Source organism: Scomber japonicus, chromosome 15 (assembly GCF_027409825.1).
Source record: "Scomber japonicus isolate fScoJap1 chromosome 15, fScoJap1.pri, whole genome shotgun sequence".
In the NCBI taxonomy this organism is placed as follows: domain Eukaryota; kingdom Metazoa; phylum Chordata; class Actinopteri; order Scombriformes; family Scombridae; genus Scomber; species Scomber japonicus.
This window is the reverse complement of record NC_070592.1, coordinates 2,493,589-2,518,535: the sequence shown is the minus strand read 5'-3', so window position 1 is coordinate 2,518,535 and position 24,947 is coordinate 2,493,589. Positions and strand designations below refer to the sequence as shown.

Below are 24,947 nucleotides of genomic sequence, written 5' to 3'. Positions count from 1 at the left end.
TACCTTTCTTTGCTGTGTCTTCTACTCCCATCAGATCGTCTTTATCAGCCACTTCCTCGTACTACACACACACACACACACACACACACACACACACACACACACACACACACACACACACACACACAGTTCATTATATATACCAAATATTTCCATAAACTCTGATTATCAGACACAGATATGTATTATATGGAGGTTGTGATATTTTACAGTTTAAGAAGAAACTTTATTGTGAAACCAATGCAGTGAAACAGGAAACTTGACTAGTAATTTAATCATTATAAATAAATAAATAAACAAATAAAGTATAAATAGAACAAAACTTATTACATGTATTAAACTCATATAAACAGAAAATGCTGCTTCTATATCTTCAGAAAGCAGATATCAGATAGACGATGTGATCTCAAACACTACATCATGTTTTTTAGAGTCTGAGATTTATTCATTTCTAGAGGTGAGTGCAGATCGAGCTGATATAACTATAACTATGATCTACTCGAGATAAACTCTGATCTCACCTGAACTTTGAGCAGCCGGCCGCTGTACGACTTGAAGTAACTGTAGTAGATTTTACTCATCGTATCAACGTACTCGTCTCTGATCTCCTTCGCCACCGTTCTCTCGTTGGCTAAAAGAAACTGATAGAAAAACCTGCAGAGAGACGAGAGGATGTTTATATTTATTTATTTCACTTTAATCTGTGCAATAAGAATATCTGATCTTATCTTTTACAGCTTTTATATTTATGTTATTTATCCTGCAGAGAGATTTAACCCTTAAACAGGCAGGAGTGGAAAATTAGATGTAAAAAATCCTTACTAGTTATTTCATTTGCACCTAAAGTAAGTAAGTAAGGAAGGAAGGAAGGAAGGAAAGAAGGAAGGAAGGAAGGAAAGGAGGGAAGAAGGAAGGAAGGAAGGAAGGAAAGGAGGGAAGAAGGAAGGAAAGGAGGAAGGAAGGGAAGCAAGGGAGGAAGAAGGAAGGAAAGGAAGGAGGGAGGAAGGAAGGAAGGTAGGAGGGAAGAAGGAAGGAAAGGAGGGAGGAAGGGAAGGAAGGGAGGAAGAAGGAAGGAAAGGAGGGAGGAAGGGAGAAGGAAGGAAAGGAGGGACAGATGAAGGAAGGAAGAAAGGACAGAAGGAGGGAACATTTATCCTAACAGCTGAACTTAGATCTAAGGAAGGAAGGAAGGACAGATGAAGGAAGGAAGGAAGGAAGGAAGGACAGAGGAAGGACCCGGGAGGACAACACGAAAAGAGTCAAAGAGTCTGTATCTCCTGGTGCACGTTGCCTGTTTAAGGGTTAAGTATCCAGGTTGTGTTTGTTACGTTGATCTTTGGAAACAATAACGGACATTTTTTTTTTCACTGTTTTCTGATATTTTACAGAACGAATGATTAATTTATTGATTGATTGATTAATGGAGACAGATTCTGCTTTTAAACTTATTAACAGTGAATCACAGCAGGAGAAATCTGCAGCTTTATTAGTCTGCCTGTGAATCTTTGTCAGTTTTAACTCATTTCAGGTTAATATTTAATGTGTTTTTACTTAAATCCAAGACATGTTTCTCTTATTGGAGATAATAAAATACCTTAATAAATAACAGATTCATCAATAATGTAAATACTCATTAGTTCCTCTTCTATCTGTTACATTTTATAATAAAAACTAATGAAGTGTAATAACAGAAAATAGTTAATTTTATGTCCTTGATCATTTTATTGATTTCTATAGAGAGTAAAACTGATTTATTTAACTCACCTGTATTTCAGCAGCGTGTTTTGTGGGATCTGATAGTTTGTCATCGGCTTCCTGAACGAGTAAATCTTCTGAAGGATGAACTCTCGGATCTTTGACACCGCCTGAACATCAGCAGAGAGGAAGAAGAAGCAGAGGAGAAGGAAAAAATAAAAATAAAAGCAGACTTTAGTACTCTTCTGGACAAGATTACAAAGTTCTTTATAGAAAAAGAGGTAAAAAATAGAAAAAAACTGGAAATAAATACTAAAAACTGGGATCTGAAGGAAAAATATAGTAGAATAAAAATATTAAAATGTAAAAAGTGTGATGATGAAACTATAAAATGAAAAAATAAAACTTCACTGCTGCTTCTGTTGCTAAGCGTGATGCATTCAGGTTCAGTTCTGAGTGTAGGTCACCAGAGTTTTATGAGCAAACACACACAATCAGTGCAGTTATATATATATAAAACCCTAATGAACCAGATTAAAGTATAAACAGTGTTGAGGTGAATCAGGAAGGAAGTGTGTCTCGTCTCGTCCTGCAGACCTTGAGTTTGAGTCGGTCCACGATGTCCTGGATGTCGGAGCAGGCCAGCGTCTCTCTGAAGCTCAGCTCTTTGGCGAAGTTGATCTTGTTGTTGAGTTCGTGGAGCTGCTCGAGGAATTCCTGCTCCGTCACCGGACTGTCCAGGATGGTGCTGCACGAAAAGACACACACACACACACACACACACACACACACACGCACACACACACACAGAGACACACAACATTAATGCAAGGTAAAGGCTACGAGCAGTGTGTGTGTCACTGCCTGAGACTTGAGGTCTGAAATGTATTTGGTATCTAAGTAACTTAGAGCTGCATTCTATCAAAAGGCCACCAGGGGGCGACCGTCTCTATACAAGTCAATGGAGAATTCACCAACTTCTCACTTGATTTCTAACCTCAGTAAACGTTTTCAAAATGTGTTTATGGTCTCAATCGCTAGTTTAAAGCCTTCTTCAATGCAGTATGATGTTCATTTGGGACATTTTGGCCTCCCTGATTTTATATGTGACGATAAAGCAGGGTATGCATTAGGGCGTGGCTACGTCCTGATTGACAGGTTGATTGACCAATGTCCTCGAGATCCAGCCCTCGTAACCATAGCAACCTCCCTGCTCCACCCATGGCCCCGCCTCATGCCCATATAAGTAGAATCCGTGTTTTTATTTTTCCCAGCATGCACCTGAAATTTTCAAGATGGCGCTGCCTAGATTAGAAACTATTGGCTTCCGAGCAGCAGTCCACAAACCAATGGGTGACGTCACGAATGTTACGTCTGTTTCTTTTATACAGTCTATGGTCAAGATTTGATCTCCATCATATAACAAACTGAAGGTTGTAAATTCAGATATTTTCGGGTTGTATCCATTTACTCATTCATGTCACTGTGCTAAACATCACTCTCCCCTGTGTGTAACTTCCTGTGTGTGTTATAGTGTGTGTTACAGTGTGTGTACATACGAGATCATGGCTCCAGGCACCACCAGCTCGTCCACCAGCTGGCTCAGGTGGCTGCGGACCGCTTGCCTGTTCTTCAGACGGACGTTCATGCTGACAGACTGCTGCTGCAGAGTCTGAATCTCACTGCTGATGGAGGAGAGATCGCTCTGGAAGCCGCTCAGCATTCCCTCCATACGCTGCAGGAGACACGAGATAATAAACACTTTAAATACCTTCAATAACCAGACACTGGACACTGAGAGGAGGAGGATGAAGAGGAGGAGGATGAAGGTGAGGATGAGGATAAGGATGAAGGTGAGGATGAGGATATATGAATTATAAGAAGAGAAGAAGAAGAGTGACGTTAACAGGAACAAGGAGACAATAAACAGCTTCATTAACCAGACAATGAGAGGAGGAGGATGAGGAGGAGGATGAAGATGAGGATGAGGGTGAAGGTGAGGATGAGGATGAAGGTGAGGATGAAGATGAGGATGAAGGTGATGAAGATGATGATGAAGGTGAAGATGAGGATGAAAGTGAGGATGAAGGTGAAGATGAGGATGAAGATGAGGAGGATGAAGGTGAAGGTGGGGATGAAGGTGAGGATGAAGATGAGGATGAAGGTGAGGATGAAGGTGTGGATGAGGGTGAGGATGAAGGTGAGGATGAAGATGAGGATGAAGGTGAGGATGAAGGTGTGGATGAGGGTGAGGATGAAGGTGAGGATGAAGATGAGGATGAAGATGAGGATGAAGATGAGGATGGGGATGAAGGTGAGGATGAAGATGAGGATGGGGATGAAGATGAGGATGAAAGTAAGGATGAAGATGAGGATGAAGGTGAAGATGAGGATGAAGATGAGGAGGATGAAGGTGAAGGTGAGGATGAAGATGAGGATGAAGGTGATGAAGATGAGGATGAAAGTGAGGATAATGATGAAGGTGAGGATGAAAGTGAGGATGAAGGTGAGGATGGGGATGAAAGTGAGGATAATGATGAAGGTGAGGATGAAAGTGAGGATGAAGGTGAGGATGAGGATGGGGATGAAAGTGAGGATAATGATGAAGGTGAGGATGAAAGTGAGGATGAAGGTGAGGATGAGGATGGGGATGAGGCTGAAGGTGAGGATGAAAGTGAGGATGAGGGTGAGGATGAGGATGGAGGTGAGGATGAAGGTGAGGATGAGGATGAGGATGGAGGTGAGGATGAAGATGAGGATGAGGGTGAAGATGATGATGAAGGTGAAGATGAAGGTGAGGATGAGGATGAGGATGGAGGTGAGGATGAAGATGAGAATGAGGGTGAAGGTGAGGACGAAGGTGAAGGTGAGGATGAAGATGAGGATGGAGATGAGGATGAAGGTGAGGATGAAGATGAGGAGGATGAAGGTGATGATGAGGATGAAGATGAAGATGAGCGTCTCACCTCCAGTATAGAGTCACAGGCGGTGATCTGATTGTGCAGCAGAGCGATGTTCTGACTCTCTTTGATGTCTGACAGACGACTCAGGACAATAAAACATCAGCAACAGTTCACAGGTGTGTGTGTGTGTGTGTGTGTGTGTGTGTGTGTGTGTGTGTATGTGTGAGTGTGTGTGTGTGTGTGTGTGTGTCACAGAGGATACAGTCTTTGATGGAGGCCTGTTCGATCTTCTGCAGCTCCGTCTCCACCTGTTTGGAGTACTGACGGAGATCAACGCCCTGCAGACAGAAGAGAAGCAGAGTGATATGACCAAACTAATGTATCACTCAGCAAGTATTAAAGTTATTCATTGATTAATTTCACATTTTAAGCCTTTTAAATCTGACTAAACCTTATGGAAACTAAAGATCTCTGACCGGTTTCTCATCATCACACAGCTCTGAACTAGATCATAATAACTGAGCAGCATGTTAAACTCTGACTGAACTTCCATCTCTCTCAGATCTGAACTACTAGCTGCTGTTTTTAGTTCTCTTCTCACCGTTTTCAGAGCCTCCTTCACCAGATCATCCTCCAGGTTTGCCTGAATGTGAACTGCAGACGACAGAGAGGACAAACAGCTCAGTCACTCATTCCTCTACTGAAGACAAACTGAGACTGTCAATGTTTCCGTTTGTTTCCCTCATGCAGGAAGTTTGTCAGGACTCACACATCAATTATAATTACATTCATATGCAGCTACACTTCATTAGAAAACTGAACCTGTGCTTTTTGAAGCAAATGTAAAACTTGTCTTGTTTAAGCTTTTCTTTTAGACCCAGCAACGTTTTCAGTGTTGTAGTTAGATATTCACATGTGGCGACTAAGAACTGAAAACGTCTGGATTAAAGAATATCTGGGCTTCAAATAAAGATTACTATCATTACTGATTAATCTGCAGACTTTCTTCATTAGTTCTTTAGTCTGTGAAATATTTAAAGTGGTGAAAAATGTCTCAAAGCCTTAAAAGAGTCAAAAACCTTGAAGATGTTTCATTTACTTTCATATAATGACAAAGAAAAAGCAGAAAGTCTTCATATTTAGGACACGAGAAGCAGTAAATGTTTCTAATCTTTCCTTTAACTATGACTGAAATGATATTTTTTCAATCTACTAATATAATAAAGTGAGAAACATGAATCCTGATATAGTGTCTGAGAGTCAGAGAGTCAGAGTTTAAAGACATAATGAGGAAGAACGCTGCCTTACTGTCCACTTCATCCAGGATGAACTCATCAGTAGTGAGGTCCAGCTCTCCCAGGTTCAGGTTTGGGATTTCTCCGTCAGTCGTCTGGACAAAAACAAACAAACTATTAACAACAGCTAACAGCCATTTATATATATACAGGGTTCCCACACATCTTTACCAATCAATGTTCTAAACTATTACCCCATGTCCATGACTTAATGTAAGTAGTTTAACAAAGGGTCCTCCCCCAGAACATTTATAACAGAGATGATGTCATTTCCTGTATCCTGGAGCCTTTTAGGTGTTTGGACACTTTGATCTCACTAAATGATGGCTGTATTTTATAATTACAAGTCCAAGTTCATGCAGCCTGTCTTACATCTGTTATCTTTGATATCAGAGCGGGTCGTCCCTAATTCAAACCATTTCCAGGTCTGGAAAACAGTTTCTCTAATTTCAGAACTTTTCCAAGAATCTCATGACTGTGGGAAACCTGAATATCTGTTCAGTCTGATGATCTGCACCTAAAGAAAGTGATCTAAATAGGACATATATAGTTTGGTAGCAGAGCAACACAGACCAATACAGATTGACTGTATTGGTCTGTGGTCTGGTTGATTGATGAATGTAACTTAGATTATATATAATGTCTGTACAGTTTATCATCACAGAGTCTGATGAGTTTTTACACCTGCACATAAAGAATATGATCTAAATATGACATAACATGGCAACAGACTAATGCAGATTGATTAATTACCATCATTTAGTTTTATTTTAATCATGTCAACATTGGTGACGTTACACTTTTAATGTCACCACCTAAACTGAGCTTGTTTTGACAGCATGCTAACAGCTAACAGCGGCTACAAACAGCATAAATAAACTCAATTTAAACATATTTATCTGCAAGACTCGGTGCATAATGAACAAATATTAAACCTCTACAACTATTAAAGAATAATCTGTATGTTAATGTATCTGAATACTGCTCAGTTCATTGATTAAGCCCTGTGTCTGCTCTGCTAACAGGAAGCAGCAGCAGTAAAAACACACAAACATTAAACACGTTTGTAGTTTTTTAACCACATTTAAAAACACAACTCTTTAAATAAATCACCTCATCCTGTAAATACGCCATAGCTACTTCTGTTGGGTTCCCAGCTGTGTTTACATCGCTGCCAGCTTCAACCACAGCTGCTGCTAGCTCCGCCATCACTGCTAACGTTTAGTAAAGAACTACAAAACGAACAAAGGTTCCGCCTCGTTTCACCCGGAAGGATTAACGAGAAATTAAACGTTAATTTTTTAAAGTATAAATCTGTTAATGTGTTAATTTATGTCTTTAATATAAATGTATGATATGTTAGATTTGTTTTAACATTTAAAATAATAAGTAAAAATGTGTTTAATAAAAACGTTGAATTAACGAACAATGGTTCCACTTCGTCTTCAACCGGACAGATTAACTAAATATAAAACGTTTTATTATTCAATGTTCAAACAAAAATTACTTTTAATTGCTTTTATTTTTGCTTTATTTTGTTATTGTTGTTTTTAGCGCCTTTGTTTCGTTTGTATTGTTTGTTTTATTAGTTTGTTAATTATGATTTTTTATGTTATGTGGTCATGCTGTGTTAAAATGTTTTAAAAAATAATACAAAAATATGTTATATGACTTATGTCTTCAATATAAATGAATGATATATTTATTTATTTAAAACAATAAATTAATTATGTATTTTTCTTCTTGTCGGACATGTTTAAAGTAAAGTGTGAGTTCCGGTGTAATGTCGAATTCTGTAACCTGTTGAATTATGTTCCCCTGCTAGTTAAAGTGCGTTTCCCGCGGTTACTGTTTGATGTAACAAATAAAACGGGTTGTGGTTACAGCTGTGGTAAAGCTAAACACACTATACTATAACTGGTTAAGGTTAAATACACAGTTTTATGCAGATTATGGTAAAATAAAGAGACACTAAATTACACGGTAACACATTTCTACCCAACATCCCCCAGTTATCGGCGCCTTCAAACTCTCGCGAGATCGAAGCAGCTTCCTCTTCGCACGGAACCTACTTCCAAGATGGTGGGTGAATATTTTCTATCGACCGGGAACACTTTAGAAATCCGCAATCATCCGAGTTTAACGTTACTTTTTTATTACTTTTAAACATTCATTGAGTCTATCAGAGTGTGTTCGAGCGGTGTGATGTTGAATTGTTTGGAGATTAATGTTAAAATAAGATAAATTAACACCAACGGTCAGCGCTGCCCTGAGCTGAGCTGTACGGGCTAAATGTGGCTAACTAGCGCCCAAAACACTGAAATGACGCTGTTTTATGCCTTTAAACTAAAACGTAAATACAACCAGTTAGTTCTCGGGTTAACAGACTGGTTTTTGATGTTACCATTTTCACCATTTATCTATTAAATGCTGTAAATGTGAAGCAGCTCGGTTGAGAAGCTAACGAGCGTTTCAGCATGTAGCGTGTGAAGAAGCGTGGACAGAAACACGTTAAATGTATAAAATGGATACTTAGGATGGTTATATTTAAGTGTAAGTTTGCAGATAGGTTGTTATTTATGTAAAGTTGTTGGAAAAGTTACTATAGTGGTGTTTAAAGCAGCAAGAGTCTTGATACTGGAGCCAAAACTCTTAGCTGCATGTTTTATAATGGTTTTAAATGGAAAGCATGCTCTTAGTTTATTACACACAGTCATTATAAAGTCTCTGATCAGCTTCTATTGAGCTTCATCAGTGTGAGTTAGTCATATCAGTGAAATCTGACACATTTACAGTCTTTTTAGCATCAGATTCCCTCTTAGTGTTTCTTGTTTAGCTGTGGTGGAAGTATAGTAACAAAAAGATTTGACTCATTTGGACGCTTAAGCTTCATATTGAATCTTTGACTCTTGATGTTTTTTAGTGAGTTTCATTTGCAGACACGTTCATCGGCTCTCTGAAGGTAGAAAGTCAGTTTAGTACTTGCAGGATTCAGGAGGGAAGATCAGAAGTTTTAGCTTCAGATTGACTTTTAAATACAGTTTTGAACAGTAAATGCATTATGAAGGGATTTTCTAATGGTCAGTATGAGCAGGAGGAGTCGTTAGTCAGAAAAACTCGTCCTTTGTGTTAAGTTTTGAGCAGCTTTTGGAAACCTGTGTTTATGTCCAGTGAAAATCCACCAGAGCAGATGTTTGTCTATTAAACAAACTATCATTTAGAGCTGGCAATATATTGATATCGTGATTTGAGACTGGATACCGTAGATTGTGATATGTCATCAGAGTTGTCTTTTCCGGGTTTTAAATTCTGCATTACTGTAAAGTGTATAATTTCCTGAACTTACCAGACTGTTCTAGCTGTTCTGTTATTTACCTTTTACCTACTTTGTCATTATATCAAACATTTCAGTGTAAATATTTTGTGAAAGCATCAACAGCCATCTCTACATTGTTGTTGCGATATCGATATCGAGTCATTTGGTCTAAAATATTGTGATATTTGATTTAGTCCATATCGCCCAGCTCTACTAACATATATTTACCTTCTTAGTATGAATTATTACCACTGTGGTTTAAACACAACGTATATCTGATGAATGTTTCTATGATTCCTGTTCTCAGACTGTTATTAACTTGTTCTTCTTCTGTGGTTTTCAGTCTTTGGTCATCCCTGAGAAGTTCCAGCACATTCTTCGTGTTCTCAACACGAACATCGATGGACGAAGGAAGATCGCCTTCGCCATCACTGCCATTAAGGTACGGACTGTGTGACCTCACAGAGCACATGTTCTTATAACCTGTCTGAAGTTTGATGTGTGATTATCTGTACTAACTCATCCGTCTGTGTTTCAGGGTGTTGGCAGACGTTACGCTCATGTTGTCCTGAGGAAAGCCGACATCGACCTCAGCAAGAGGGCCGGAGAGCTGACTGAGGAAGAGGTGAGAGAACAGACCATAACATGCTAACCCTAACTGTCTGTAGAGTCACTGAAACGTAGGAAGACTTTCTCAGCTTTAGTTTAAGTCAGAAACACACGAGTATTATATCAGGAATGTCTGTTTTAGGGGTTTTCTTTCACTGACTATTGACTGAAACAAACTTCTACACAAATATCTTCTCTTCTTTCTGTTTGGTGTCAGATTGACCAAATGATTGTCCAATTTTAAAAGTTAAGCCTTCAGATTTTGTGATATCATCTTCTTTGTTGGACTAAAACTGCATTAATCTTAAGACCGTTTCATATTAATATACCACTTAATTTAAGATTTTATGGCCAAACTGAGTGAATTGGTAACAGTTAGAAGAAATGCTGCTACTTTTATTCCTGCTCTGCTGTTATAAAGTGAGTGTTGTGGTTTTGTTCTGTTGAGCTCACAGCTGTTTATGTTCATGTTCAGGTGGAGCGAGTTGTGACCATCATGCAGAATCCTCGCCAGTACAAAATCCCAGACTGGTTCCTCAACAGGCAGAAAGATGTTAAGGATGGAAAATACAGCCAGGTGAGAGAGAGAGAGAGAGAGAACACTATAATACACATCTACTATCAGACAGGAGACTGAAAGATGGTTAAAACATGACATCAAACATCACACTCTGCTGTTAGGGTTACATGTTATTCTATAATATGAATCTTAAAGTTAATTTAAGTCTGCATCAGTAAAGAGTTTCAGTTTGTTTAAAAACAGCTGAAAATTGATGTGAACTTGATTTACAGTCAGAATCTAAATAACTGAGATGATGTGAACACTCACTGATTGGCTGGTTGGTCTGTAGGATCCTGACTTCATCCCGCCTCCTCTTCTTCCTCCTTCAAAATCAGGACAAACATGTTTAAAGACTGAAAGAATAAAACATCTGATGGGAAACAGAATCACAGCTAACAGTTATTTTCTCATATACTTTGTTTTTGGTTGGGAAAATATAAAAAATGTTCAGTTTAAAATCTTCACATTTCAGAAGCTGGAATCACAGTTTGGACTCAAAATATGTATTTATTTTAATAACAGGTGTTTAGTAGGTTTTTCAGCCTCTTGAGTAAAAACTGAACCTGCTGATATTTGGAGTCGACTGGATTTAAAACACTTTATAATCTGCAGGCTTTAATTCAACTTTTTATAAAATGAGTTTAGATGATATCTCAACCTGTCTTTACTTTCAGTTTGTTTTAAAATGTTAAATTGATTACTGATGCAGCAGCTGATTGATGTGAACAGTGCTGTCAAGAAACTAAATATGAATTCAGTATCATGTTCAATAAAACATCTGCAGACTGTTTGATGATTCAGGAAAAACAAGTTACATGAAAATAGACTCGTCCAATGATCTGTTCATTTGAGTTTAAACACGAGAAACAAACAGCTGCACAATATTAAACACTTTTATTATTACTGATTAATATTAAAACTTTGAGAAACAGATTTATTGATTGACATTTTAATCAGTAATAAAATTGATTAGTTGGAGCTCTGCTTGATTTTAACATCAGATATCAGTTTATCCTGTTATTGGTTCTGGTTTGTGATTCTTGATATGTGATTGATGGGTCCTGTTCTGGTTATTGATTATTGATCATCTTGTTCTGGTTTCAGGTTCTCGCTAACGGTCTGGACAACAAGCTGAGAGAAGATCTGGAGAGACTGAAGAAGATCAGAGCTCATCGTGGTCTCAGACACTTCTGGGGGTAAAAACTCATAAATACTAATAACTGATAATCAATAACTGAGTTAATGCAGATGTTACAAGTTTAAACATTTAGTCCATTTTCTGTAATCTTGTCATTAAAAAAAAAATCTATAAATATGATTTCCCAGTTTTAAAAAGTATTAATTCATGTTTGTTATAAAACGCCTGAGAAGATATTTGAGTTGTACATTTTAGCTGTAAAATCTTCATTTCTAATGTTTATAATCTTTTAAGTTAATATATTTTTAACCTGATTTAATAATTATAATATTGGTCATGATTGTTAGAAACGGTCAGGAAGTTTAAACACTAATTTTAGCTTATTTTTAGACACAAGAAAAATAAATAAATAGTATTTCTGTGATCGCTGATGAAGCAGCAGAAACGTTGAATATGAATATTTGGCAGTTTTCAGTGACACTAAATAACTTAAGTTTTAAATTGTTCAGATAAAACAGTATATTTAAATTATTGTTAAATCATTTCTATTTTTTGGTGTTAACATTTTGTTTAAATAACTTTTAGTAGCCGTTTATAATAGTTTTCACATTGAGTTATGGTTTAAATGTTTGTTTGTAGACTAAATGATCTTATTTCTAACTCTTCCTCTCTTCTTCTTCTTCTCTTACAGTCTGCGTGTGCGCGGTCAGCACACTAAGACCACCGGCCGTCGCGGTCGCACCGTTGGTGTGTCCAAGAAGAAGTAAACTGCTTCATTTAGTTTCAATAAACAACAGTTCACACAACCTCTGTCCAGATGTTCACTCTTTATTTCTGCTTTACTCTGTTTATCTTCATATATAACTGATCATTTAAAGGTTTGAATTCAGTTTTAATGTTAAACGTTGCTCACAGAAGGACAATAATGCTGGAATATTATAGTTTATAATGAGTTATAATACTAAGAATACATGTTTCTTCCTAACATGTGAGAGACGGAGGAAAGTTTAGTTTATCTCTGAGTTACAGAAGTCATGAAGGGAACAATTTATGAAACATTTCACTAAAACAAACCTATAAATAAATAAACATATAAAGAAGTCTGAGCCTTGTTCCATAAAGCAGGTAAAGCTCTGGTTTACATGTTGTTAAACGTTGCTCACAGAAGGACAATGTTGGAATATTATAGTTTATAATGAGTTATAATACTAAGAATATTTATAATGTTTCTTCCTAACATGAGAGAGAGAGACGGAGGAAAGTTCAGTTTATTTCTGAGTTACTGAAGTCGTGAAGGTAATTTATAAATCATTTCACTAAAACAAACCTACAAATAAATTAACTTTAAAAAATCAGCCTTGTTCCATAAAGCAGGATTACTAAATAAAACGGGTTTATTTAGTTAGTCTGGCTCATTATCCAGCAGATTCGTTTCCATAAAGCAAGCTCTGTTACCATGGCAACTTATGCTGTAAACTAACCTGATTCAGACTAGTTGCTGCTTATCCTGAAATAAAGGATGATATAACATATATGGCTTCATTAATCACCATTATTTAAAATAAAGTTCACATAGTTGACTTAACATAGCTTAATCATATAAATATATACACAGTCAACTTAATACTTTGTGTGTGCTCGTAATATTGAACATTGAGGCCTGACAGAATAACAGCCTCATAAATATTGAACAACTACTAAATCTTTGGACAAGAGATGTAATATTTAAACCCATCTGTCTTAAACTGATAGGAAGCGCTGTTATTGATTAGTACATTTAAAATGTCTAAGAAGTCATAGCTGCTAGCCGCTCACCTGTAGCAAAAGTGATGGAGACATTTTCAAAACGTAAAACAGAAGACAAAAGTGGTGCTGACCCCCCCTAAAAGACTAAAAGTACAAGTACAATCCTGACTTCATCAAGTAACGGAGGTAGGGAGTTTATTTATCCCCTTATAAGCCCAAGAGAGCCCCTTGTAAATGTAAAACGTCTCAGGGCAGTTAAACAAGCAGGAATACAGTATAATATGACAACAACAGAAGTCAAACACCAAGCAACTGATCGCGCCATTTGCAAAAACGCTCCTCCATCTAAGCATATCTTTAATTTCACAACAAACTACACATCAAATAAAAGCTGAGACCTCACTGACTCCAGCAGTGTTAACTCTCATTACTGTGAAAACTCATGAAATAAACCGTCAAAGAAAAATCCAAACAAACTTCCCATTGTAAATTGTAAAAAAAAAACAACAACAACTATAAATCATGTCTTACCTTCGCTGTTTCTCTGGTTAAAAGTTGTCTGGTCGCTTAATATTCCCAGTAGCAGCTACTCCAACGTCTCTGGATCATTTGGAGTGGATTCAAGCCAGTTTCCATTTATTTACATGGTATGAGGGATGAATAGTAGACAACTGCCTCATCTGTCGCCTCGTCCTCAATACAAACACGCGGTCTTTGTCGCCATCTAGTGGTTGAACTGTGCTACTGCGACATTTAACTGCACTACTTTCTAAAGGGCATGAACTTTCATTGGAGTGGTCAGTCTTTCAAAGTGACCAATGGGCTCGGGGGATGAACTGTAAGTGGATTTGGTTTATTAAGAATACAAATCAAACCAAGAGTGAGATCATTTATACCTTTACAGTGTTAATATTTAACGGGCCCGGGCCACTCAAAAAGGTGAAGAACCCCTGTGCTAGAGACTGAATCCGTTTATCTGTGTTCGACATCACGGGCTGCTCATGAATATCGTGCAGTCTGAATACTCGAGCCTGTCTTGAATTAGCTTGATTGCGTGAACGTGTCTCAGTCTTTATGGAACCGCTTCAGCCTGATCTCATTAAAGTCAGGTGTTTGACAATAAGCGCTTTTCTGAGACTACGTTTACACGTGCCCGGATATTTTCATAAATGGACATTTCATCCTCTCCGACAAAAAAAAAACTGCCTGCACACCAGTCTGTTTTCAGAAAAGTTTCCGTTTACACTAACCCGTGTATATATGCCGTCAAGAGCAGCTCAAACCCACGTTAGCCATAGCAACAACACCAACGTCACTTCATTCCTCCACATAGTACAGCACTAATACAAAGGGATTGCACCAGCATACATGTGACTGCTATTCTGCATCCATGATCACATAGATTATAAACATAGACTGTAGATTATAAACTAGCTATGTCTCATTTAACCCAGGAGCAGTTTCCGGCTCCACAAATCTCTGTTTTTCTCTGTTCACATGCAAACGTGCAAACGTTTTTCCAAAATCTTCCAAAATCTCCACTCTGATCAGAGTTTTTAAAAAGCATCGTTTAACGTCTGAACTTAAAGGAAAGGTTCACATAATTACAAGTGTCTTAAAGTCCATGAATGATAAACCTCTATGAAATATTAATTAAGCTTTAACCTTTGTGTCGTCCTCCCGGGTCAAATGGACCCCGTCTGTTTTGACCCTTCCTCTTCCTCCCTTCCTTCCAGCTTTCCTTCCTTCTTTCCTCCCTTCCTTTCCTACCTCCCTGCTACCGTCCTTCCTTCCTTCTTTCCTCTGTGCTTTCTCCCTTCCATCCTTCCTTCTTCCTCCGTTTCATCCTTCCTTCCTTCCATCCTTCTTTCCTTTCCTCCCTGCTACCATCCTGCTTCCTCCTTTCCTTTGTCCTTCCTTCCTCCCTTCCCTCTTTCTTCCTCCCTTCCATCCTTCCATGTTTCCTTCCTTCCTTGACTCGAGGATAACAAGAGGGTTAAACAAGGTGACACTGTAACCATGGTAACAGTAAACTCTTGTCTCCCTGAAGCTTCATTAGCTCAGATAAAGTGGAATATTTAGCTCTTAATTCAGATTAACAGTAAAAATGTGTTTAAGCAGTTAAAGGCTTGTATTTGTTCCACATCTTCAAATTAAATAAAACATACAATCATTAAAAAATCAGACTTTTTTTAAAAAGTAATTTTCAAACAAATGAGGAGACGATCTTTCACACCAAACATCTGGTCGCAGGTTTATTTGTGCTGCATTTGCTGACAGAATTATCATCACTCAACAAAGCAGAGAGAGAGAGAAAGAGGAAATGTTGCAGTAATCTTAATATACAAATATTAAAATCAATAATAATAAAAACTGAGGTAAGGTAGGAAAAACTCATGGCTGCAGGAAATATTAAAGTGCGTACACAGAAGTGGAGCAAAGAGAGGAGAGTTCAGGTTTATGGCTTTAAGAGTCGGTCACACCCTGTTAATGATATACAGTAAAAAAAACTAAATCATGCAAACTCACCCAAAAAAACCCTAAACTTTATATTTTAAAGTAAAATTAAACAAAATGTAAAAAATAAACCTGGTGGTATGTTTAAAGGAAGGTTAGCTACATTATTAAAGACTGAAAATGAACCTTCCTGTTGTCCTCGAGTCAAGGAAGGAAGGGAGGGAGGAAGGGAGGGAGGAAAGGAGGGAGGAAGGATGGAAGGGAAGGAATGAAGAAAGAAAGGAAAGAGGATGGAAGGAAGGGAGGAAGGGAAGAAGGATGGAAGGGAAGAAAGGAGGAGGGAGGGAGGAAGGGAGGAAAGGAGGAAGGAAGGATGGAAAGGAGGAAGGAAGGGAGGAGGAAAGATGGAAGGGAGGAAAGGAGGAAGAAGGAAGGGAGGAAGAAGGAAGGGAGGAGGAAAGGAAAAAAGGAGTGAGGGAGGAAGGAAGGCAGGAGGAGGTAAGGAAAGAAGGAAGGGGGAGGAAGGAAGGAAGGAAGAAGAAAGGGAAGATGGAAGGGAGGAAAGGAGGAATGAAGGATGGAGGAAGAAGGTAGAAAGGAAAGGAGGAAGGAAGGGAGGAAGAAGGAAGGAAGAAAGGAAAGAAGGGAGAAAGAAGGGAGGAAGTAAGGAGGAAAGGAAAGAAGGAGGGAGGAAGGAAAGAAGGAACAGTCAAAACAGACGGGGTCATAATAAAATATGGCAGAAAAAAAGCTAAAAGTTAAAAATGAAAAGTAGAAATAAAAGCAGCAACAGATTGTTTGATAAGTGAACGTTAATGAATCTGAGAACTGTGATTAATAAAATATGAGTTTATGCTGCGGGATAAAAAAACATCGTAAACACAAAACGCTGAATTAATGATTGTATTTAATGCTAAGCTGTCGCACGATGATCCTGTTAGGGAAGGGAGGAAGAAGGAAGGAAGGAAGGAAGGAAGGGAGGGAGGAAGGAAAGAGGAAAGGAAAGAAGGAGGGAAGAAGGAAGGAGGGAAGGGAGGAAGGAAGGAAGAAAGGAAAGAAGGAGGGAGGGAGGAGAGGAAGAAGGAAGGAAAGGAAAGAAGGAGGGAGGAGGAAGGAAAGAAAGAGGAAGGAAGGAAGGAGGAAAGGAAAGAATGAGGGAAGAAGGAAGGAAGGAAGGGACGAAGGAAGGAGGAAAGGAAAGAAGGAGGGAGGGAGGAGAGGAAGAAGGAAGGAAAGGAAAGAAGGAGGGAGGAAGGAAGGGAGGGAGGAGGAAGGAAGGAGGAAAGGAAGGGAGGATGGAAAGGAGGGAGGGAGGAAGGAAGGACGAAAGGAAAGACGGAGGAAGGAACGAAGGGAGGAAGGAAGGGAGGAAGGATGGAAGTGAGGAAAGGAAGCGAGGAAGGAAAGAAGGAAGGAAGGACGAAAGGAAAGACGGAAGAAGGAAGGAAGGGAGGAAGAAAGGATGGAAAGGAGGGAGGGAGGAAGGAAAGAAAGAAGGAAGGGAGGAAGGATAGAAGGGAGGAAAGGAGGATGGAAGGAAGGGAGGAAAGGAGGATGGAAGGAAGGGAGGAAAGGAAGGACGAAAGGAAAGACGGAGGAAGGGAGGAAGAAAAGGAAGGAAGGAACGAAATGTTAGATATAAAATATAATAAAATAAAAACAAAGCAGCAAAGAGCTTCAGTCACATGAGAACTTAAATTATATTAAAAAATTCTTAAATAACGACTGAAATAAAATTAGGAACATCTTTAAACGTTTTTTACAACCGGATGTTTGGAATTTTTTTTTTTTTAAATGTAACTACGATTTTTTTTTTTTTTTAAGTGTTAAAAATGATCAGTAACAAACTTCTGTAAAGTCTAAAGTGTGAAATATATTTGGTCATTTCTGTGAGACTTTTATTTTTTTAACAGGAAATGAAAAAAAAGGGGAAAAATTGACCCAAAAATAAAAACTTTCAATTATTTCGTCAAAATTTATACTAAAAAAATTTATGTAGAATTTCGCACCTTTAAACTAAAATTCTTCGCTAATAATTTTTACGAACTATCTAAAAATTACAAATATTTAATTCACGTAAAAATTTCGTGATTTTTTACTTCTACTGGTTTCCTGTTGTATCGTAAGTATTTTATCATTTTTAACATTTTAAACATGTTTTATTTCTATTACTGGCAGAAAAAGGCTTCTGTAAAATGTTATCTTTAAAAGTTTTTGTTTGTAAAGAAATAAAAAGGTGGCAGTATCATTTAATTTAATTTTTACTTGTTCGGGTTACTCAGAATTTCGTATTTTAAACAGAAATATTTACCTAAAATTTTTACGTACTATCACAAAATGATGATTTTGAATTTAATTTACACAAAATGTTATAGTTTAGATGCTGTTTGGGAATGACTCAGAAAGTCGAGTTTGATTTAAATCATAATGACGACTTTAACTTAAAAGTTTTGCGTACTATGTTTAAATTTTCATTGAAGGATTTTTGAATTTTTTAAAATCTTTTTTTCTGTTACTGGCAGAAAAAAAAACAACTACTTTTGTCCAGCTGTTTGTGAAAGAAGAAATAAAACGTGTCAGTAGAATTAATTAATTAGTTAATTACTTAATTAATCTTCAGTCTAATTTTAACATGACTAATACATTTTTGATTTAAAGCTTTAAACTCATATTAGTGAAAAAGTAAAAGTTTGACGTAGTTTTATTATTATCATTAACTGACATAAACAGGCCAGTAACATTAAACATTGTAGATATCGCCTTATTTAACCCTCCTGTTGTCCTCGTGTCAAGGAAGGAAGGAAGGGAGGGAGGAAGGAAGGAAGAAGGAAGGAAAGGAAAGGAAAGGAAAGAAGGAAGGAAGGAAGGAGGGGGGAAAGGAAAGAAGGAAGGAAGGTAGGGAAGGAGAGAAGGGAAAGGAGGGAAGAAAGAAGGGAGGAAGGTAGAAAAGAAGGACACAGGAAAGAAAGAGAGAAAGAGGGAGGGAGGAAAGAAGGAAGGAATAAGGAAGGAAAGGATGGAAGGAAAGAAGGAAGGAAAGGAGAGAGGAAGGAGGGAAGGAAAGAAGGAGGGAAGAAAGGGGGATGGAGGAAGTACAAATGGAAGGAAGGAAGGGAGGAAAGAAGAATAAGACGCGGTCAATTTGACCCGGGAGGACGACACGAGGGTTAAGGAATTATATTTAATGTATTTTAATTTTAACTAAACTTCTTGTTCAGCTGTTTGTGTTCAAAAAATATATTTTAGTAAATACTGAAATAAAAATGACCTGATTTATAAAAGTGTAACTTAAAGCTTAAACCTCCGAAAGTCGACTTTAATGTAGAATTGATCATTTTAAGTTTATTAATAAGAGATGTAACAGGGCTTTGCATAGATGTCGCTTAATTTAAACCATATTTTCATTTTTCGTGAAGTTGTTTGTGTTCAAAGAAATAAACGACTTTTACTTTGAAAGGATAAAAACATGAAACTACGTCCGGCTGAGTTATTGATGTTTAGCAGTAGCAGATTACACAGCGCTGCCTTTTTAAAATCTGCTGTTTAATCACATAATAAGATATTTAAACTGATGATAACGAGTCTACAGATGCTTCAGATCAGGAAAAACTAAAAAAAAAAAAAAAAAAAAAAAAAAAGGTATTCCACTTTTTGTTTTTTATGTCCGTTGACCACAGTGTGTCGGGTTCGTCCCGAAAGTTTCCAGACGATGTAAAGACGTGAAAAAACGTCAAAGCAGCAAAAAGCAAAGATTAACCAGCTCTCTTTGTTTTCTTTCTCCTCACAGCTTTAGGTCACGTTTGTGTCTTGATAAATCCTTCCAAAGAAAAAAAAAGAAAAAAAAGGAGAAAAATAAAATCAGATTTCACGTTTTCACAGTGAAACCCAACCAGAAGAAGAAAGAGACGCACGCAGGACGAGCTTCGATGGTTAAATGTGAGGAAGGAAGAAGAGCAGCCCTCGTCCTCTTCATCCCTCTCTCTGTATGGGAGGGGACTTCTGTGGGGGGGGCAGCTGGGGGGGCGGCGGTGGCTGTTGGGGGTCTTTGGTGGGAGCGTAGTAAAGCTCCAGAGGCTTCCTGACCTTCCAGTACTTCTCATTAACCAGCTCCAGAGTTAGAGAGCCGTTCAGAGTCTGAGGAGAGAAGAAGAAGAAAGAACGTTTAGACTGTTCCTGTTTGGAACTGATTGTTCATCACGAACCACACGTACATGTTAACTGGACAAAAGGTTGATTTAATAGATTAAATAGTTTTAATCGAGACAAGACAGAAACTTCACCAGTGAGACTAATGCTACCCAAACATCAGAAGACTTTTGAAAGAGGATCGTCTCACATCTAAAGACGAGTCGTAGAGTTTTTAGTCTCAAGCTGTGATTTGATCTCCCAGCGTCTCTATTTAGAAAACTATGACGATTCTTTTTGCCAATTTTTCATTTTTCCTGGAGGTCCATGCAAGGCGGTGAACCGGAGCCGGTTTGGTTAGAGCTCATGATCAATCATGTTGACTGTGACGTCACCGCCAAGACTGAAACAACAAAATCAAACACTTTTGATTTTGTCTCAAAATGCTCAAAATCAGCATTCATCACACTAGGCATGGGCCGGTTACCGGTTTCAAGGTTTACCACGGTATGAAAAAGTCACGGTTTCAAAACCATTAAAATTTCCCATCATATCGTTCCTGCGGTATGAGCGGGTTTTTTTTAATGTGACGTCTCGTCAGGGAGAGAGTGGAGGTCGCTCAGGTTGTGTGCAGCTGCAGCGTAAAGTCCAACCCCTCCCGTACTCCGGTAGCTGTTACAAGCAGGTAGCTCTGCAGGCTGTATGATGGCTGAAGGAGGCGTATTTTAAATACATATTTACTAATGTTCCATCATGTTCTAAAAGATCGTTCAATGGAAACGTTTTTTCTTTTTTTTTGGTTTTAAATACAGACATTTCAAAATATCACATTTCAGAGCTGTAATCATAATACTGTGAAACCATGATATTTTTACCTAAGGTTATCATACCGTCAGAATCTCATACCGGCCCATGCCTAGTCACACACACTTATAAATCCATGTGTGTGTGTACAGACGTTATACTCTGGCACATAAAGGTCATGACTGTGCTTGTGTACTAATTAGGAGGCAAAATGGTCATATTTATCATATAGATCGATCGCAGGTATCATTTGACGGGAGACGGTTTGAATACTACTTGGTTTCTATTTATTTCAGTCAATACCTTTAAAAAGGCATTGAGTACTGATACTGAGAGGAAGAGTATAATAAACTGAAATAGACTTGAAGTGGCCTTAATTGAACCCTCTTATTTTATATAACTGATGTAATGATCTTGTTTTTTGGTCTTTTAATAAATATAATCCATTAGATGTTCTGTCTTGTTTGTTTTGTATACGCTGTACTTTAACTAGAGTCATAGTTTAACCAGTCAGCTGATCGGCATCATCATATTTACTGATTGTACCTTTAATTTCTGTTTTCTTATATTTAGTTGTTTTTTTTTAAATGACACTTTACGACACTAATGAACCTGTGGATAAACAAACAAAGTGAATATTTGGTGATTTTCTGTCTCTGCTTCAGTTAGTGACTTACAGAGAACTGTCCTCCTCTCGTCAGGATGTAGATGGTGTATTGTTTCTCACTGATGTCGCTCAGACTCGACCCCTCTCCTCCACTTCCTGTAGTCCCTCCAGGTTCTCCTCCTCCTCCTCCTCCTCCTCCTCCTGTTGCTGCTCCTTCCTCTCCTCCTCCTCCTCCTCCCTCCTCTTTCCGTTGGTCTTCAGCCTCTCTGTCGGTGTGTCGGTCCTCCAGAGCGATGCGCAGAGCGAGGTATTTAGACAGATGATCCACGGTGGCGTTGGCCGTCGTCTTCACGTACCTTCAAACACACAAAAATCATCAGGAGGTAGAAAAACACAACGAAAGTGAAGTGTGTTGTAATTTGGTGACGTGACCCATTAAAGCTCACCTGGTCTGGTTGTAGTCCTGGCCGTGGACCAGTTGGGGGTGAGGTCTGAACACCAGCTCTATCTCCGAGCCCGGTCCTTCTTTGTGGCGTCTCAGCGGAGGAGTCGGGCTCCCGCTGTCGGCCTCGGGCCCCGAGCCGTCGTCGGATGCTCGCGGCCTCTTGCGGCTCGGCCCCGCCTCCGATGGGGTCTGACCTGGGGCGTTTGGGGCGTGGGAGGGGGCGGAGTCATGGGACAGGTGTGAGCGTGTGTCACCGTTGTCCTCACCGCCGCTGAAGGTGGTGTTGTCGCTCTCCTGAGTGGGTTTCTTCACCCGGTGGTTCCTGAGGATGGAGGACAGAACAAATCAGTATTAATAAGTTTAGTATCGTCTGTAGTAGAGACCGACTGATATATCGACCAATCATTTATATCGGTATCTGCAAATTATGTCTGATATGTGCCGATTTTTAAAATATTTTGAAAATTATATAGGAAGCATTTATGTATATTTGATCCTTTTTCTTAATTGAAGTTTAGTATCTGTATGTTTTGTTTTGTTAATTATAATCATTAAATTCCCAGCTGTGTTTTTACTGTTTCAACACTGATTGTCATTTTATACAATTAAGTTCACTGTTAAACTTTAATATATCAATATCCATTACTTATCTTTGTCACAAGGGTTATATAACCACATGTGTGTTTATGTTTATATATTATCGGCCAATATATTGATGTCTGAATTCTGTTGCTCTCCAATGTCAGTAACGGCATCGGTCCCTAAAATCCAGTATCGATCATGCTCTAATCTGTATAATCTGTATTCACCATGTTAATGTCAGAAATCAAGAAACAGTCAGGTTGGAAAATGAAACTAAACAGAATAATTATTGATCCAATGTGTCATAAATAACTTTCTTTACTCCAGCTGTGACCTCCAGATTTTTTGTGCGGGTCTAAAAAGTGTTTAGAAAGTATCAGATGTTGCATAACTTCTATAAAGCTGTTGAATGTATAATAGTGCAGTATAATATAGATAGTGAGTGATATTTAACTTGTTTTATTTAATAAGATATCTAATTTAATGTTTAATTGCCTTCTCTGCACACCTGGTTTTCATCTTCTTAATGTTTAAATACATTTAAATATGTTTATATGGAGATTATCCATCTATTGTAGGTACCTGTATGAAACACCTGAGCTCAATAATGTAAAATCTTAAAACTCAGAGCTGAAGATACGATTTTTATATAATGATGCTGATTTATGTCATGATATAATAAATTACCTGGAAATGAAACTGAGAAATGAATGTCTGTCTTTTTGGCTAATTAAATATCTAAAAACACTGAAGAACTCTTTCATACAAGGATAGAAATCATCTAAATTCAACATCATCATAAAGCAGCTCTAATAAAACCAGACACCAGATTAAATATGTTATTATTAAATATTTAGATGAACTCTGTGTGAACAGTTCAGGATGTATTCATATCATCATATCATTTGACCCTGCTTTAAAACTAAACAAGAGATCTCTTCCTTAAATATTCTGGAAGAGTGAGATAATAAATCATATCTGTGATCGCCCCCCTCGTCCTCCCCCACCTCTCGGACCTGTAGCGGGCCTGCTGGCGGAGCCCCTCCTCGATGCTGGAGCTCAGCGCCTCCTTGTTGTGCAGCCTGTTGAGGCGCTCCAGGACACTGCGCTGGTGAGCCTCGTACTCGTCGCGGCTCGGGTAAATCTTCGAGATCAGAGCATCGAAGTTTGAGTCGCGACGCAGCGAACGCCTCGAGACCAGCTTCTTCCTGCAGGTCGGACACTCTTTGTTCCTGCGGAGGGAAGAAGACGAGAATCATCAGTACAGCTTCTCAAATGATGCTTTACTGTGAATCACTGACAAACACCCAGTCTGAACATCTGAAGACAACCCTAGTTTAAATAATCAATCGTTTACTGAGAGTGATGAAGGTTCTGACCCTGATCGCAGCGCCGTGACGATGCAGTCGGAGCAGAAGCGGTGCAGACACTCTTTGGTGGTCATGGTGTTTTTCAGCATGTCCAGACAGATGGGACACATGAGCTCGCTGTGCAGAGAGCGAGGAGACACCGCCACCTCCGTCCCGTCCATGATGGCCTCCTGAACACACACACACATCTACTATCATACCTGTGAGGACGATCACTGCTACGTCATTTAGTCTCTATTCATATGAACTCTCTCCTCTCTTTGTAAAGACTTTAAAACACACAGATTTGACTTCTTTAATGTCTGAAAGTTATTTGGTTTAATATCTGAGAGGACTGAGGACACTGGAGAGTTTGACATTTATTCAGGGACCAGGAGGGTTCACACAGTTCTGCTTCATTCATCAACGAGACGTTTTACTGTTTAAAAAACACAATTAATGCTTTTAAAAGAGCACAACTGCACTCATATAGTCATGTAGACTCATGATGGACAGGTTATTAAAAAAAGGATGGAAGGATGGAAAAGTCGCTGCAGCAGAATCAGATAATCCGTCTTTTTTATTCCACATATTCTTCTTCTCTGGCAAAACCTGCAGACTACATTACCCACAATTCAACTGGACAACCAAAAGCTCAGTCAGAGATTATAGTGTTATGATAGCAGCGGCTCCTTATTTATGTAAAAAACGTGAACTCTGTACCGACTTAAAATGAAAGGACTTTAGATTTCTCTGGTTTGTACAAAGTTGTTTTAATTTGTGTGTGTGTGAGTTGTGTATCTCCTGCTTGTAAACAAATTAGGTTTATTAATCTAAAAAGTAGCCCCAGCCAACACTGACTCATGTGACATCATCAGTGACATCACTTGAGTCAGTTCAGATTTCAAGTCTGAAGCCTTAAACGGCCTTTGGAGGGTGTGTCAGAAAAGTGACCCCACTAACCAGGTATAAAACTCACAAAGTACACACACACACACACAGACACACAGACACACACACACACACACACACACACACACACACACACACACACACACACACACACACACATACTCTTACCTGAGGGCTCCTGTGCAGCTCGTACAGGCTCAGCTCCCAGGTCTTACTGGGAGTCTGGATGTTTACAGGAGCAGCCATGACTGTCTCAATTCCCAAAATCCTCCCTGCACACAAAGAAACACACATCTGGGTTGGACTTGGAAGCAACATTTGATGAAACAAACTCATCTGAAAACACATTCAGTAGTTATGAAGTTTTTAAATTACACAGTTATTCCTCATTTATGAACGTCA

General features: G+C 38.6%; 3 protein-coding genes across 6 annotated transcripts in view; 1 reads left to right on the top strand and 2 right to left on the bottom strand.

Annotated features, from left to right (window-relative positions):
• The window catches only part of vps52 (VPS52 subunit of GARP complex), a 15,608-nt gene extending 8,506 nt beyond the window's left edge, over nt 1-7,102 (bottom strand). The window contains exons 1-10 of the mRNA XM_053334645.1: nt 7,007-7,102; nt 5,907-5,988; nt 5,200-5,252; nt 4,861-4,936; nt 4,662-4,729; nt 3,255-3,430; nt 2,293-2,443; nt 1,765-1,865; nt 522-654; nt 4-61 (exon numbers count right to left, since the gene is read on the bottom strand). Coding sequence (XP_053190620.1) covers nt 4-61; nt 522-654; nt 1,765-1,865; nt 2,293-2,443; nt 3,255-3,430; nt 4,662-4,729; nt 4,861-4,936; nt 5,200-5,252; nt 5,907-5,988; nt 7,007-7,102 — 994 coding nt within the window. The remainder of the gene's footprint in view (nt 1-3; nt 62-521; nt 655-1,764; nt 1,866-2,292; nt 2,444-3,254; nt 3,431-4,661; nt 4,730-4,860; nt 4,937-5,199; nt 5,253-5,906; nt 5,989-7,006) is intronic.
• An 841-nt stretch (nt 7,103-7,943) lies between these two features.
• rps18 (ribosomal protein S18) lies at nt 7,944-12,324 on the top strand. Its single transcript, XM_053334659.1, has 6 exons — nt 7,944-7,975; nt 9,553-9,651; nt 9,748-9,834; nt 10,294-10,395; nt 11,485-11,576; nt 12,210-12,324. The coding sequence occupies exons 1-6, from the start codon at nt 7,973-7,975 to the stop codon at nt 12,283-12,285; spliced, it is 459 nt and encodes a 152-aa protein (XP_053190634.1). The 5' UTR covers nt 7,944-7,972; the 3' UTR covers nt 12,286-12,324.
• A 7,355-nt stretch (nt 12,325-19,679) lies between these two features.
• Nucleotides 19,680-24,947, bottom strand: part of LOC128374355 (E3 ubiquitin-protein ligase RING2-A-like) — an 83,542-nt gene continuing 78,274 nt past the window's right edge. For 2 of the 4 annotated variants that reach the window (XM_053334648.1, XM_053334647.1), the window contains exons 2-7: nt 24,714-24,817; nt 23,664-23,824; nt 23,292-23,516; nt 21,704-22,024; nt 21,328-21,613; nt 19,680-19,855 (exon numbers count right to left, since the gene is read on the bottom strand). In XM_053334648.1, coding sequence (XP_053190623.1) covers nt 19,691-19,855; nt 21,328-21,613; nt 21,704-22,024; nt 23,292-23,516; nt 23,664-23,824; nt 24,714-24,791 — 1,236 coding nt within the window. In that variant the 5' untranslated portion in view covers nt 24,792-24,817 and the 3' untranslated portion in view covers nt 19,680-19,690. The remainder of the gene's footprint in view (nt 19,856-21,327; nt 21,614-21,703; nt 22,025-23,291; nt 23,517-23,663; nt 23,825-24,713; nt 24,818-24,947) is intronic. The other 2 variants (XM_053334650.1, XM_053334649.1) reach the window with 2 other exon arrangements.